Source organism: Scardinius erythrophthalmus (genome assembly GCF_964197995.2).
Source record: "Scardinius erythrophthalmus genome assembly, chromosome: 5".
NCBI classification, from domain to species: domain Eukaryota; kingdom Metazoa; phylum Chordata; class Actinopteri; order Cypriniformes; family Leuciscidae; genus Scardinius; species Scardinius erythrophthalmus.
This window is the reverse complement of record NC_138225.1, coordinates 37,014,082-37,030,546: the sequence shown is the minus strand read 5'-3', so window position 1 is coordinate 37,030,546 and position 16,465 is coordinate 37,014,082. Positions and strand designations below refer to the sequence as shown.

The 16,465-nt window shown below is 36.3% G+C and overlaps 1 protein-coding gene across 1 annotated transcript; it reads left to right on the top strand.

Annotated features, from left to right (window-relative positions):
- Positions 1 to 8,488: 8,488 nt before the first annotated feature.
- pmpca (peptidase, mitochondrial processing subunit alpha) lies at positions 8,489 to 16,462 on the top strand. The gene is made up of 13 exons (XM_081366008.1): positions 8,489 to 8,597; positions 9,362 to 9,564; positions 9,659 to 9,738; positions 9,835 to 9,917; positions 10,023 to 10,117; positions 12,815 to 12,915; positions 13,005 to 13,268; positions 13,866 to 13,958; positions 14,051 to 14,169; positions 14,249 to 14,339; positions 14,414 to 14,476; positions 14,564 to 14,708; positions 15,317 to 16,462. Exons 1-13 carry the CDS (start codon positions 8,524 to 8,526, stop codon positions 15,484 to 15,486), a joined length of 1,581 nt encoding a protein of 526 aa, XP_081222134.1. The 5' UTR covers positions 8,489 to 8,523; the 3' UTR covers positions 15,487 to 16,462.
- Positions 16,463 to 16,465: the final 3 nt, after the last annotated feature.

Here is a 16,465-nt window from a genome sequence, read left to right as displayed (position 1 = left end):
AGATTTAACTTAAATTTACAGTAAATAATCTGTATTTCATTAACAGATATAATGTTAATTTACCAACCTGTTGAAGTACTAATATCTGGTTTGTACCATTGTAATACACTGACAACCACCAAAAACAGGTAGAGATGAGAAAGTCACATGATGAATCAAAGTTCATCACAAGCAGCTTTTCCACATGCTGAGAAGGTAAATACTTCAAGGTGCACAGTGTCATTCGGACAAATACTAAACACCATCATGGTAACACACATGACATTAAAAAAAGCAATAAACATTAATTTAACAACATTAAATGTAACATTAAACTCTAATGTACATAACTGATTAGAATAAACTAAGAAGAAATAGTTATTTCAATGAAAATACAATGTGAAGTGGCATGCATGGAATTCTTCGAATGTCAATTTACAGTTTTTCACTGTAAATAATACAATGACTAGTTCATCAAATGTACGATTAGATCCATTACATTTCTTCATTGTACGGAAACTTTCTGTTAACCAATTAACAGGGTTTTTTTCTTTCACCGTTAAAATCGCAAACATTTTTACAGTGTAATATAAAAATAAAATAAGCATTAGCTTGTTAAAATCATGCTGTATAATATAATATAATATAGTATAATATAATATAATATAATATAATATAATATAATATAATATAATATAATATAATATAATATAATATAATATAATATAATATAATATAATATATATTCATATACAGTTGTAATCTCAACAACAAATGTTTCAAGTGGTTTCCCCAAATTCAACTAAAAATGCAACTTTTAATGACTTCTGCAGTCTCATAATTATTCATCCCCTTCATGGCAAGCATCTTTAGAACTTAGTAGAACACCATTTTGCTGTTATGACCTGCTGTAAACGAGACGTATAACCAGACACCATGGTGGAATCTGAGGTATGCTTGGGATCATTGTCCTGTTGGAAGGTCCAAGCTTCAGCTTCCTCGCTGACGGCATGACATTTTCTCCTAGGATTTCCTGATACTTCAATGAATCCATCTTGCCTTCCACAAGCTGCAGTTTTCCAGTGCCAGAGGATGCAAAGCAGCCCCAGAGCATCACCGAGTTCCACCATGCCTTCAATTGTAGGTAGAGGGTTCTTTTCAGCATATGCTTCATTCTTCTTCCTCCAGACATACCACTGATCCATAGGGCCGAAAAGTTCCAGTTTTGTTTCATCACCCCACAGAACAGAATCCCAAAACTTCTGTTGCTTATTTATATGATTTTGAGCAAATTGGAGCTGACTTTTCTTGTGCTTTTGGGTCAGTATTGGTGTACGTCTTGGAGTTCTGGCATGCGTTTACTACGTGCCTTACTGTGCAGCTGAAACCTCAGTGCCTGTTGCCAACAAGTCTTGCTGCAGGTCTTTTGCAGTCACTCAAGGGTTTTTCTGACCCTGCCTTCTCAGGAATCTGGATGCAGGCGTTTATAACTTTTCTACCCTGTCCAGGTAGTGTAACCACTGTTCCTTTAACTTTAAACTTGTGAACTTTGCTTCCAACTGTGTCTCTAGGAACATTTATCTTTTTATATCCTGTTCCTTGTTTGTGAAGGGCGATGATATCTGTGTCAACTTTTTGGACAATTCTTTTGCCATATTTCTAACATCCAGTCAAACGTGGCACTCAACAAACCTAGCCAGTTCAGAAATTTCACGTGTTCTAGCTCAAGCAAACCTGGTGCAACTAATGAAGCCCTTGATTAGTTGCATCAGGTGTGCTTGAGATAACACCTGTGTTGCAGATTTGTGCTGTTGTGAAGGATTCTATTCAATGGGGTTGAATAATTTTGAGACTGCAGAAGTCATTAAATCTAGATCTAGAACTACAAAAACCATCATGTTTACACAGTGCACACAACAGCTCTGCACCTTACTCCCAATTACTCTCAAATTGTGGACAGGAAAGGAGTCAGTCAACAAAATAGCTTGCTTGTTATTTATTTGAAAAGGTTACTGGAAGTTAATGGATTAAATCACTTAATCCATTAACTCAATCTATTCTTACTTTGCACTGACTGCTTGACACTAATTATGAATCCATTTATTTTCCAGGTAGACAGTAAATGGTGAGTAAATCTCTTTCACCAAGGATCTTGTAAATGTTTCACACAATGTTTCAACATTTTAACAGTTTTCATTGATATTGAAACTAAACAAAAATATCCTTTTCATAGCTGTAAACAGTTATTTTAGTTGTATATACTGTCAAAAATTCTGTTGATTGTATAATGTATTTGCATGTCAATATTTGTACATCCACATGAAAAATGATTACATTTACAGTACCAAGAGGAGGCTTCATATGTATTGAGTCATTGAAAACTAGTCTATTGATGCTTGTACACACTGTACAAAATTAAGAAGAAATTTCAAAAATGGAACTATATAGGCCTATATAATTATTTGAACTGTCGAACCCTATTTAGGGATATGTTGGAATTCTGTCATTTTATGTTGAGTAGACAAACCTCTGTGTTGTTAATTGGTGCATACTGTATGTTTGCTTTTTGCAGATATGATTAAGAATTGTACAGCGCATTGGTCAACTAAATGTTGTTTTTAATTGTGCTTAATAAATAAATTGCCTTGCCTTTAACAATTGCAAAAATACTGTACTTACCCATGCAGAGCAGAAGTGTTCCTCAGTGCCTCAGTGCAGCATCTCTGTCAGTGAATGCTTGCCAATGTGTGTCTTCTGGTTCATCAATGCAACAGGCTTGATCTAATGATGGAGCAGCAGACACACATACACACAGATGGGCTGTGTCACGTAACCTGGAGAGCAGAGCACCACCCCTCCACAGCCAGGAACAATACGAGAGGACTAAGCACCACTCTGCATGTGTTCAGACACTGTGCAAAATGAATGAGGCCACAAATATAAAACTAAAACATGCAGTTTGAGAAAAATGAGAACAATTGTGTTTCAGTTCCCTCATAATGGTTATTCATAAAAGGTGTCCACAAGTCTAATAGCGTTTGTTGTACACATTGGCATAAATCATTTCACACCTGTATGTGTGTTTGGTTGCATGTGGTATGATTAATTATATTGTACCATTGTACCAAATATATATTGATTTAAATACCAATAACTTAAACATAATGATTTGTCAAATACACATATATGTTTTATATTTGTGTAAAATTATAAATATTTAATTTTTTTATTTTATTTTTTGGGAGGGGGGGGGGTATATTTCTGATATGCTTCAAAGTTGGCTAATTCAAACATACTTTTACACTTCATATTAGAGCTGCATGGTTAAAAAAATCACAGAAAGCAGAAAAAAATACACTTTAGGACTTAAAGGCACAATATGTAACTTTTTTGCTTTAAAATTAGCAAAAATCACTATATCTACGTTATATATATTTTTTAGTTGTGTACTTACATTATCCCAGCTTTCAAACCAGGAGAAATTTTTATTTAATTTTTAGACACGGCACGTTTCTTTATTTCCGTTTTGTCGCAGTCAATGGCGTCATATCCGCGTTGTCCCTGGTTTCCACCTATGATTTCCGCTCGTACTGCCATGGTAACCAGAGCTATGAGCAGAGCCCTCTGATTAACCAAAGCGACAGACGCAGACAACTGTGGAGTTCGCAATGTCTATTTGCACGCTGTTGTCGTTTCGTTCAAACATTACGGACCATGGCAAGCAGACTTTGGATAAAAAAGGAGAACTAAAAGGAGAATCAATATCAGCGCGGTGTTTTCGAGATGCCGAGAGCTCCTATAGACAGTATAAACGAGAGCTCCACGTCCGAGACTTCGACCGCTCCTACATGTACTTTATTAAACAGGTGAGCACATTTACATAAAACTAATCAATGTTATATAGTTCACCAATGATAAGATGTTAGAATATGATCTGTATGTTATAATGTTGATCTAGCTTACTGCTAGTCTCATATAGACAAACTAACACATACTTTTCAACACATTCAAATGCAGTTTAGTGTTAGACCAGGTGAAACAGCGCTGCGTTACCTCACAAGTTTAATTTGTCTAATAAACTGACCTGTGAGTTGTAATTCTGTATGTAGTTCGGTAGAATGAAATGTCCGTATTCCTTTTATATCCGTGGGAGCTCGCGTCGCGTTTGGAGCTGATAGCTGTCTCTTAGCAATCCCGAACTGCTTCATATCACAGTCATAATAAAAGCATCGATGTATTCAGTCATCCATAAACATTATTAGATGGTTGGCTTGACGTTGACGACAACATCCATAATTCTTAGCATGTGTTGCATCATCAAACTACGCCTTTGTTATTGTAAAGAGGTTAGCGACCCCTAGTGGCGAAAAATTCCATACTGTACGTTTAATGTTAACTTAATGAGTTTCAGTATAAACCATTACATTTACTTTTAATTTACATTAATTAACATTTACATGTTCAACTGCAATGAATTAATCTGTGAATCTGATCTTAAGTTTTAATGTAAACAGTCAGGTAGCAGAAACAAACATATTGATTTTACAACATGACATTTTAGAAATATACATAGAAAGTTATCAACTACCATGGGTTTCAGTCTTTGCAAATGTAAATCAACTTCATTTCTTTTATCAATTCGGCACAATCAGATGTAAATTAAAGTACAAATAGCCAGATTTCTAATCTATGCAAGAGGGTGATTTTAATTAACTGAACAAAGGCCAATTCTGTTGGCTACTGTGATATTTGCAGTGTGGAACATCAAACACACAAAGTCTGCTCTAAATCATTTCATGTTGCTACAGTAATTATCAGCGAGAAGCTATCTCTTCATGTGCAGAACAGAAACCGAATCAACAGAAAAAAAAAAACATCTTTGGCAGGACCACAAGCTGTGGTTTCATTCTTTATTTACATTTTCAATCAGAAGGACTTGTCATGGATGATCTTTAATCCACATATATAGGCCTTTGTCTGACAAGTCACCTAATAAAGATGACAAGACAGCAAATTCATCACATAATCAAGTGTTATATTTAGTCATTGTTCACACTGTAACGCTGTGGGCTGTGTCTGGATTCCTGACACACTCAGCTCAATACAGGCCTGGTTTCACAGACAGGGCTTAGATTAAACCAGGATTAGGCTTTAGTTCTATTAGGGCATTTAAGTAGCTTTTATAAGCGTGCCTTTAAAAAAGCATTACTGGTGTGCATCTTGAGACAAAACAATGGCACTGACACATTTTAACTGAAAGAAACTTGCACATTTTGCACAACTTGACACATATTAAAAACAGCTCAAACATGCATTTTAGTCTGGGACTGGTCTGTGAAACCAGGGATAAAGTGTTTGTGTGTGCAGGTCTCTCACAAGTGAATCTCATTTATTCACCCCTGTCATACATGATTTTATAACCAAGCTTCATGAGTATTAATAATCAAGTAAGCTATTGATTCTTTCTCAAAGTTCTGTGACCTAAATCGGCCAAATGTAAAATGTTGATATTAAAGTAAGTTAACATAAGTTAAAGTATGTTAACATTAGGTAACGCATTCGTTAACATATAACATTAATAAAACAAATTTGTTCTTGCTCATTGTGCATTAATAATTGTTAACAAGTACAACTTTTTTCAGATGTATGAAAGTGTTGTTACTTAGAGTTAACAAATGAAATCTTACTATTAACATTAATATTTACAAATTTGAATTAGCTTTCCTGATGGATTTGAATATTATATCCATATCTACATGAGAAGAATCCAAATCCAAATGAGACCTGACAGAACCAGAACAATTTCCAGTGGGAAATATAAATTAGCACTGGCATGAAGATGAGGCAAGCAGAAAGCTTGTTCTAACATGAGATGAGTCTCTGCGCTGAGACCTGAAAAACATAATTCAATATCTCAGATTGTATCATTTAAGGGCCAGTCTAAACATTTACAGACTATAACATAGCATGGACTCAAGTGTTGGGCGGTAATTCGTATTACTAATGGAAAAGTAATATAGTGTAACGAATTACTGTTGCCAGGAAGTAATAAGTAAAGTAATAATATTACTTTTGAAATGAGTAATAAATAAAAAAATGTGAGTGCAGCCAAACACTGCTAAGTTACTTGTTTGTAAGCCCATATTCATGTTAACAATGCACATTATAACTATTCTGCACTGATTCACTACACATCAGTTGACAGCAGCAAATACAATTCATCACACATGGCAACATAACGTGAGAAAGCTTTTCAGATTAACAGTGCCGAAGAGGTGCATCTTACCATTCTTAATCCATTCATTCCATGCATGTATCTGGTCACTATCATGATCCACAGTAGATGCTGTGTGGACATAAACTCTTTTAATAAAGTGCAGAAAAAAGTCTTTAAACAAAATAGAAAATTGCATACAAACACCTACTCATGCTTTCATATTTATTATCAAAGGTCGCTCATGACATGAACATTTAGACATTAGTCTCACCATGCGAGTGATCCAGAAGCAGTTTCCTCAGTTCTCTCAGTGTCTGCGTGAGGTTTTTCAGTCTGTAATGTAGGTTCGCATTTTCCTCCCTCAGAGTGTGAATTGTATCTTGAAGCTCATATGAAAAGTTAATTCGTGGTATAAAAGACATGGTCAACAAAATAAGACCCAGATGCACTGAAAACATCCTTCATTAAATGTAGAAGCTTCTTTCAGTCAACTGGTTCTTGTGTGGCCCGCACATGCATGACAAAAAGCACTTAGAGCTGATGCGGGCATTTAGAAATCAATCCAATTCTCATGCACCATTTATTCTGGTCTCAATACAAGCTGTAAGGACACACTGTTCTATATGCAAATATCTTTTTAGGTTAACTAGTGTGAAAGAAAAATGTGAAAGCCTTTCAATGTAATGTGGTTTACTTAATGTCAGGCATGAATATAATATTGGTTTATATTCTTTAGTAGCTTTTTTGAACAATATCCCTAGGAAGACTGGGCCTAATTTTTTTAATCCAAGGAATATATATTTTATTAATTCTTCATTTGTGTGTGTGTGTGTGTGTGTGTGTGTGTGTGTGTGTGTGTGTGTGTGTGTGTGTGTGTGTGTGTGTGTGTGTGTGTGTGTGTGTGTGTGTGTGTGTGTGTGTGCGTGTGTGTGTGTGTGTTAATATACCTCACAAAAAAAACAAACAAAAAAACTTATTTGTTTACCTTCTTATTATATATATATAAACCTTATTATTGCTCAGGAGAAATCATACAGCTTATTTAGCACACATGCTTTTGGGGGCATGTTGTCACAATTTGACCTTGCCATTCATCTGTTTAAGGCTATTTAACCCCTTAATTGTCACCGTCCCGCTAGCTGGACGCTTGGCGCTCTTTTTATTTGTCGCCTTTTTCATACCACATATTTTAGTAATCATCATTAATTAGGTAGCTATCATTTGAAAGCTTATACGTACTCAAAATTCATCCTGTGAAAACCATTTTGAAATTGGACGTTGCATTACCATGTAAACTGCGCTCCAAATTACAGTGTTAGGTTTCATATTACAAAATGTATTTTAACTTCTTTATAATCAGAACCTTGTCTAATCTTGACACAACACATGTCATCAGAAAGGTCTGAGTCTCAAGGTTCCATGTTTTGTGAGAAGTGATATTTGGACAGAAATTTATTAATTTATTACAAGAGAATGCATAAAAAATACAATGGAATGTGGGTGACACCTGGTGGATATTTTTGATACAGCGCCTTAACAAAATCTCATAGTAACTTTAAAATTTGGAACACAACTTGATTGGCTTTGATTTTATAGTAATTTTTAAGTAAAAATGAGTTTGTAAAATATGTATTTTATATAAAAATAAATATTTAGTACAGTACATTTGATTTAGAGTAAATTTAAACTTCCATAGCTCCAAAAAGACCAAACTATTCCAAAGCATTCTTCAGTTACAACCATAAGTTTGGATAGTACATTTTCATGTCTTCTCAAAAAGGGGGTTGACAGTTAAAAGGTTAATGGCTTTTCAGCAAAATATAAACAGTACATATTGTGAAACGCATAATGATTCATAAGAAAGCAAATCATTAAATGTATCTGTTTGGTAATTCATAATTATAATTAGAATTAATAACAACAAGTAGAACAACCCTAGGAAAACATTTGTGTAGACTTATGAAATATCTTTAGTATAAATCTTTAGCACAGTGGGCTATATCTTTAATGAAAACTAGCCCCCGTCTTTCTTACATGTTAAGTATGTAGGCCTAGTACAGTAAGTAAGTAGGCATCATAATATATACTGTGCAAATATCAGGTTTTTATGTTTTCCATCACAGTAAATGTAAATATACTTTGTTTTCTAAATATGTCCTGAATTTACATATGGCGTCTATGTGGGCAGCCTTTTATTTATTTATTTCGTGGGCAGCATTTAGATAACGTTTTTTAACTTTTTTTTTTTTTTTTTTCCTAGGCAACATTGCTACCAGCAACATTTCACAGAAAGAAGAGTAGGAAGTGTTTAATAATCATTTCCGGGTATGGTTCATGGTCAAATAGAATCCAACATGGCTGCTCACATGTCCAGATTGAGGGGCTGGAGCCGAGCGCAGAGGTTTGGTCTAATGTATTAGTTATTTACCCATTGTAATGAAGTGTGTCGTATGTATAGAGACGTAGCCACATGTTTGTTCTGAATTTATAAATTAATATAACGTTATATTCGGTATACTGTCTACTTTATAAAATCGTTGTAGCGGTATCTGCATGTGATAAACTTGGAAATCTCGCGTGCTTTCCCTCGCGCTTCGGTAATTAAACTGAATTGACAGCAAATATTAGCCTACAATAGCCAGTGTGGAGTTGTTGTTGTTGTTATTATTTTTGCTCATGATTTAACTTAGTCTTAGTTGTCAAATGTTAAGATACCTGCAAAAGCAAAGTAGTTAACGTTAGTGCTGTCAGTATTTTCAATTAAATTCTGTTCACATTTATTTCTATAGCACTTTTCACAATACACATCATTTCAAAGCAGTTTTACAGAAAGTGCGTGAGTCCGTATTACAAGTTAAAGTGTTCTGTTATCAGAGGTAACTAAGTTATGTATTTCGGAAATTTACATATACAAAATCACAGATAGCTACACATATTTTAATTTAAAAATGTAAGTTAATAATTTAATTCAGAAACAATGAGCTCACTGAAGTAAGGGATACTTGTTTGTTAACAAATGATTATGACATTTAGAAAAATGTAGCGTTGGTGCATGTTGATTCAGAGTTTGTGTCATCTGAAGTCTTCGCAGGAGTTGGCGCCGTCTCTTCATAGGTGTTGGGCGTCTGAAATATATGATTATTGCTAAGTGTCTGTGTGCTGCAGGTATGGCATCGCAGTATGCAGACCGTACAGCAGTGGCAGTGCGTATCCAAACGTGTCCCTGTCCACACCGCTGCCCGGGATTCCCAAACCTGTCTTTGCTTCTGTGGACGGCCATGAGAAACACGAGACTAAAATCACCACCTTAGAAAACGGACTCAAAGTTGCATCGCAGAACAAATTTGGTCAATTCTGTACTGTTGGAAGTAAGTAAAATGTGTAGCAGATACTCTGATGTTGTTTGATTCTAATGAGCTGAACCAGATACCAAGTGTTTTTATTTCACCTGTTTGTTTTTAGTTTTAGTAAATTCAGGCTCGCGTCATGAAGCGAAATATCCCAGTGGAATTGCACACTTTTTGGAAAAGCTTTCCTTTTCTGTAAGTCTGTCAATGATTATGAGTTGGACTACTAAATAGCTTTGACGCTGTTTTGATATTTAGTGCACAAACCAACTCATTCTTCTTTACTGTAAGTCTACAGCCCAGTTTGGAAGTAAAGATGAAATTCTCCTAACACTTGAGAAACATGGAGGCATATGTGACTGCCAAACATCCAGGTCTTGCATTTCTTTTTTTCTTTTAGTCCAAAGTGAATTGTTTTTCAATGGTGTTATGATTCTTTTCTGTTTACCTCATGCTTTATTTCTTTCTGTCATTTAAAGAGACACAACGATGTATGCGGTTTCAGCTGAGGTGAAGGGTCTAGAAACTGTGGTGAACCTTCTGTCAGATGCAGTTCTACAGCCTCGTTTATTAGGTGAGCATCTGAAAAACAACTGATTATTTGAATCTTTGAAAGGGTTAAAAGAGACTCTACCAGTCAAAAGTTTGGAATATTTTTTTTTTGAAAGATGTCTCTTATGATCAGATATATATGGAAGCTTGTTTCCGCCAAAAAAAAAAAAAAAAAAGATAATTGCGACTTTTTATCTCACAATTGCGAGTTTACATCTCACAATTCTGACTTTATTTCTCAGAATTGCGAGATATAAAGTCAGAATTGCGTGAAATAAAGTCGCAATTGCGTGAAATAAAGTCACAATTGCGTGTTTTAAAGTCAGAATTCTGACTTTTTTTCTCGCAATTGCGACTTTATATCACGCAATTCTGACTTTATATCTCAGAATTCTGACTTTATATCACGCAATTGGGAGATATAAAGTCAGAATTGCATGATATAAAGTCGCAATTGCGTGTTATAAAGTCAGAATTGTGAGATATAAACTATTCTAAGGTAAAAAAAAAAAAAAAAAAGTCTGTCTTTTTTCCCCCCTTAGAATTGGACTTTATATCTCACAATTCTGAGAAAAGATGTCAGAATTGCGAGATATAAACTCGCAATTATGTGTTATAAAGTCGGAATTGCGTGATATAAAGTCAGAATTGCGTGATATAAAGTCAGAATTGCGAGATATAAAGTCGCAATTGCGAGAAAAAACTGACTTTATATCTCAGAATTCTGACTTTATTTCACGCAATTCTGAGAAATAAAGTCAGAATTGCGAGATGTAAACTCGCAATTGTGAGATAAAAAGTCGCAACTATCTTTTAAAATGTTTTATTCAGTGGCGGAAACAAGCTTCCATAGATATACAGTAAAAAACAGTAAATCGTAAAATACTATTACACATTAAAGTGCCCCTATTATTCTTTTTCAGATAATACCTTTTATGCATTGCGTAAAAGGTCTGCAAAGTTTTAAGTGCACAATAAATATTGTCTCTCCCAAAAAAAGAATAGATTCTGAACTGCAGAAACGAGTCGTCAGCAATTCCAGTCTCACTTCTGTAACCTACATGCCTACAAATTTGCATAATGCGTGTTCAGAAAATTAACGATAATAATAATGAACTTCAGCTCCGGACATTGTTGCCAGATTGGACTGGTTTCAAACATAATTTGTGTTGCGCTTTTACTTCAAACAGACCCAATATGTCTTTCTTGAAGATTTCTTGAACATAATGCAATTCTTAGCACAGTCAAAACTGATTAATCGTGAATCCAAACCTCTTTTCAGCAGCTGCCAGGGACGAGTAGAGTGTAGTTTGGACGGTTTAAAAATTGCTCATGTCCTGATCAGGCCAGTGCGCACATGACGATGGACAGGAGTGGTCCCATATTCGATTTCAATTTAGTCATTCGACTGTGCTCTCAGAGTTATGTATTTATAAAGAGCCTTCGAGTCATTGCTCATCACTGCTGTAATCCACGTTTTAAGAGTTGTGCCTTTCCCCCACTCTTTACTGTAGATACAACTTACTTTATATGTATGCTACCTTGACCCCAAACCAGCCCAAATTTTGTCCACCCGCCCAAACCAATTTTTACCTGCACAATCAAATTCAAAACCACCCAATCTGGCAACACTGTCCTGAGCTGAAGTTCAGTAATGGTAATAGACATTTCGTTTCCGACATGCGGTGTAAGCTTTAGAGCAATCACAACAGACTGCACCGTCTGACCAATCAGAGCAGAGTAGGCTCTTGGAAAGGTGGGGTTTAGAGAGACTGAATCTCTTGACTGAGAACGAGTCGTTTGATACATGTGCAATGTATATTATGAGAAAATGAAAGTGTTTTTTGTCCTTTGATGCATGTAAACCTATTGTAGGAGACCTCTGAAACAAAATTAGGAACCTTTAAAATTGCATAATAGGGGGACTATTATTATTATAATGTTACAAAAAATCTACTTTATGAATAGTTTCTATAGTTTCTGAACAAATGAATTCTGAATCCTTAAAAAAATGTATCACGGTTTCCACAAAAGTATGAAGCAGCACAACTGTTTTCAACATTAATAACTATTATTAAAAATTGAGCATCAAAAATAATTGATAACTGCACCAAATCAGCATATTAGAATGATTTCTAAAGGATCAGTCGACAGTCATGGCCTAATGGTGAGAGAGTCAGACTGGTGACCCGAAGGTTGCAGGTTTTATTCCTTAATCCTGGCAGGAAATGATTGAGGTGCCCTTGAGCAAGGCACTTAACCCCCAATCACTCCCTGGGTGCCACAGCAAAAATGGCTGCCCACTGCGCCTGGTGTGTGTGTCCACTGTTTGTGCTGTGTGTATGTGTTTGTGTGTGTGTGTTCACTACTCACTACTCCTAATGTGTGTGGACTTATTTGGATGAGTTAAATGCAGAGGTCAGTTTCCAGGGTATGGGTTACACACACATGGGATGGCCTTCACATATCACTTTCATTCATCATGTGACACTGAACACTTATTCAGCTTTGCCATCACAGGAATAAATTACATCTTAAAATATGTTAAAATAGAAAAGTTCTTTTAAATTGTAATCATATTTCAGAATATTATAGGTTTTTACTGTATTTTTGTAAAAAAAAAAAAAAAAAAAGGGACTTCTTTCAAAAACATTGAAAAAAAAATCGGAATTATTCCAAACTTTTGACTGGTAATGTAACTGTATGATATTTTCTTCAGATGAGGAGATTGAGATGACCAGAATGGCTGTTCGGTTTGAGTTGGAGGATCTGAACATGAGACCTGACCCGGAGCCTTTACTAACAGAAATGATTCATGCAGTATGACCACTTCTACAAATATCAATACTTTGCTGTAGATCATTGAATTGAGTTTGTACGTCTTATTTTATTGTCTCTTCAATGTTTAGGCAGCATACAGGGGCAACACCGTGGGCCTGCCTCGCTTCTGCCCTGCCAACAACGTTGAGAAGATCGACAAGAGGCTGCTTCATAAGTACCTGCAGAGCTATTACTGCCCGGAGCGCATGGTGCTGGCCGGGGTTGGGATTGAACATGAGCAGCTTGTTCAGTGTGCCAGGAAGTATCTCCTAAATGTTAAACCTGTATGGGGCGTGAGCACACCTGCCAAGGTCGACCTGTCAGTAGCACAATACACGGGCGGCATTGTTAAGGTGAGCACCTTTTTAAAGGCTGTGACACACCTAGCCGACGTCAAAGAACTAACAGTGACGAAAAGCCGACTGTTTTGTCACCCCGCGTTGCTTGCATCTGTGCCTAAAAGCTGCACCTGAAGACACCAAAAGAACTACAGGCGACTGCCAACTAGCATGTGCTTTCTGCACCTCTGTGCAAGGAAATAACAGTGTATATGTCATTCAAATAGGGAAAGCGAAACTAGGACTGCAGATATACAAACTGTAAACAAAGCAGTGCTTACCATTTTGAAAATCAGTCATGCCGATCACTTCTTCATTCCAGGTGGCTCATGTTGTTATGAAAATGTTTGCATATTGAATGCTCAGGTAAGATGACGTACAATTAGAACAGACTCTGTGCTATGTGCTGTTTACTTTTATCCTCATGCACTGACACTTTCGCTAACCTGAACAGCCAATCAGAGCGATCTCTCTTACCGACGGCCCTGACGGAGACGCTAACATGCTGAAACCACAAAACCGACCGTCGGCATGGTGTGTCACGGCCCAAAGACCAGCAGAATTTGAAAGATTCCCAAATTACTTAAGCTAAGCTTTTTTGTCTCACATCAGATGGAGAAGGACATGTCCGATGTGAGTTTGGGTCCGACGCCCATTCCTGAACTAACGCACATCATGATTGGGCTGGAGAGCTGCTCCTTTTTGGTTTGTTACACATTAAATCAAATCATTTCAATTTCACACTTGCTGAAATTGGTTGTGTGCGTATATAAGTCTTTTTTGTGACTGACCGATAGGAGGATGACTTCATCCCCTTTGCGGTCCTCAATATGATGATGGGAGGCGGAGGGTCCTTCTCTGCCGGAGGGCCAGGAAAAGGCATGTTCACCCGTCTCTACCTTAATGTGCTCAACAGGTGTGGCATCATCTCTTTATGCTCTGAAATTGCTGTTATATGGTGAACCCTTTTTAGCAATCTGTTGTCGTTTGGACAGGCATCACTGGATGTACAATGCTACTTCATACCATCACAGCTATGAAGATAGTGGTCTTCTGTGTATCCATGCAAGTGCAGACCCTAGACAGGTACTGTAGTTTGGTTTACGTGATAAATGTTACTACAATACACGGTATTTTTTTTAAACGAATCATCTTTTTAGGTGCGAGAAATGGTGGAGATCATTACAAGGGAGTTTATTCAGATGACCGGGACAGCAGGAGAAGTAAGACCTTCTTTTGTTAATTGATTCTCATTCTGAATTTGTTGCAATTTTTTGCATTGCATTGTTGCAAATCTCTCACTTGTGCAGATGGAGCTAGAGAGAGCCAAGACACAACTGAAATCCATGCTCATGATGAACCTGGAGTCTCGACCAGTCGTCTTTGAAGACGTGGGTCGTCAAGTACTCGCGACGGGCAAGAGGAAGCTGCCGCATGAGCTGTGTGAGCTCATCAGTAAGTGTTGATGAGACTGCAGAGTAAAGCCTAGATCAACTCTTAATTTAACTTGTAAATGTATGTTTAATACTTAAAATACCTTTCCAAACTTTGGGGTCAGTGAAATATTTATTTATTTATTTGAAGAAATTCAGCAAGGATGCAGTGAATTGATTGAAGTAACAGTAAAGACATTTATAATGTTTAAAAAGATTTCCATTTCAAATGAATGAAAAGAACAGCATTTGTGAAAGAATCCTTAAAAAAAGGAAAAAACACAATTGGTTTCAACATTGATAATAATAAGAAATGTCTCTCGAACACCAAATCATCATATTAGAATGATTTCTGAAGGATCATGTGACACTGAAGACTGGAGAAATTCAGCTTTGCAACACAGGAATAAATGACATTTTAAATGGTTATTTAAATTATTATATTTCTCAATATTACTGTTTTGTAATACTTTTATCAAATAAATTCAGACTTGTTAATAACAAGCTACTTTTGAAGGGTTGTGTGCCTTCTTGACTCAATACTTGGCTTGAATGTGTAATATCAGTATCAAACTATTCACTTGTTCTTTCCTGGAGGAAAAAAATCAATTAACAATTTCTTTGTTTTAGGTAATGTTACGGCCAGTGACATCAAGAGAGTTACGGCGAAGATGCTGCGTAGTAAGCCTGCGGTAGCGGCGCTGGGAGATCTGACAGAGCTGCCCTCGTACGAGGACATTCAGGCCGCTCTCTCGAGTAAAGATGGACGTCTGCCTCGCATATACCGCCTGTTCCGATAGGGGACCGACGGCTGACAACATCTAGAGACAAAGAGGAGCACTGACCCAACAAATATTATTCTAAACTGGAATTTAAGTGCAATGCTTAGAAGGACTGTCTGTGGTTGCATTTCATCTATTTAGTGATTAAAAGGTGACTTTAAAGAGATAGTTCAGCATTTACTGAACTAAAATTCTGTCATTTATTCACTTTCATGTCATTCCAAAACCGTAGACTTTCCTCTGTGGAACATAAAAGATAAGTTTGCTGTCCATACAATGTGTTTGATTCCCAACATTTTTCAAAATATCACATTTTCTGTTACGCAGAAGAAAGAGGGTCAAATTTTGAATGACATGAGAGTGAGTAAATGAGCATTTTCATTTTTGTGTGGAGAATCCCTTTACATTTTAAATGCTGATTTGATGGCTGTTCAATTCCACGCACCCCACATTGATTTTTTTTGCATGATTTTGTTTGAACCCACCATGTGTTTAAAGTGAATGTGCTCATTTTTCATATTTCTATCTGGTTTGGTTCAATAAGTGGACTTTCCCATGCCATTTGTTCACATGTCTGCATTGCTGTCGATAGGCTGTGCTCTTCTGTGTAAAACTGGGCAAACCAGAGATATTCCTCACATTATGTAGCATTTTTTCACAAAGCTCTATAAAACTCATCTTTTAGTTAGTGTTAGATATTAAAATATTTAATCAGAATGACAGAGACTGCACTTACCATAGCAGTGAAAACCGACCCATCAACAAATGGTCTAAAGTGTATATAAGCTCTACTGCTCTTGCTAAATTACTGTTAATATGACCCTCCCAACCCAATCATTGTCATTATCCCTTTATGTTGGTTTGCCCTAAAATAACATATTTATTCCCTTGCACTTCTTCAGTTTACTGGTATATTTTTCCATTGCTGCTCATTGTGATGGCAATGGGTGAATCTGACATCCCTTGAAAAAAAAATAAAGTTTGATCTTTTCTATTT

What these genes read in the sequence shown, in the direction of transcription:
- pmpca (XM_081366008.1), top strand. Translation starts at nt 8,524, where the DNA reads ATGGTTCATGGTCAAATAGAATCCAACATGGCTGCTCACATGTCCAGA. An exon ending in TCAATTCTGTACTGTTGGAA is followed by an intron (nt 9,565 to 9,658) that starts GTAAGTAAAATG and finishes GTTTGTTTTTAG; the next exon opens with TTTTAGTAAATTCAGGCTCG. An exon ending in TGGAGAGCTGCTCCTTTTTG is followed by an intron (nt 13,959 to 14,050) that starts GTTTGTTACACA and finishes ACTGACCGATAG; the next exon opens with GAGGATGACTTCATCCCCTT.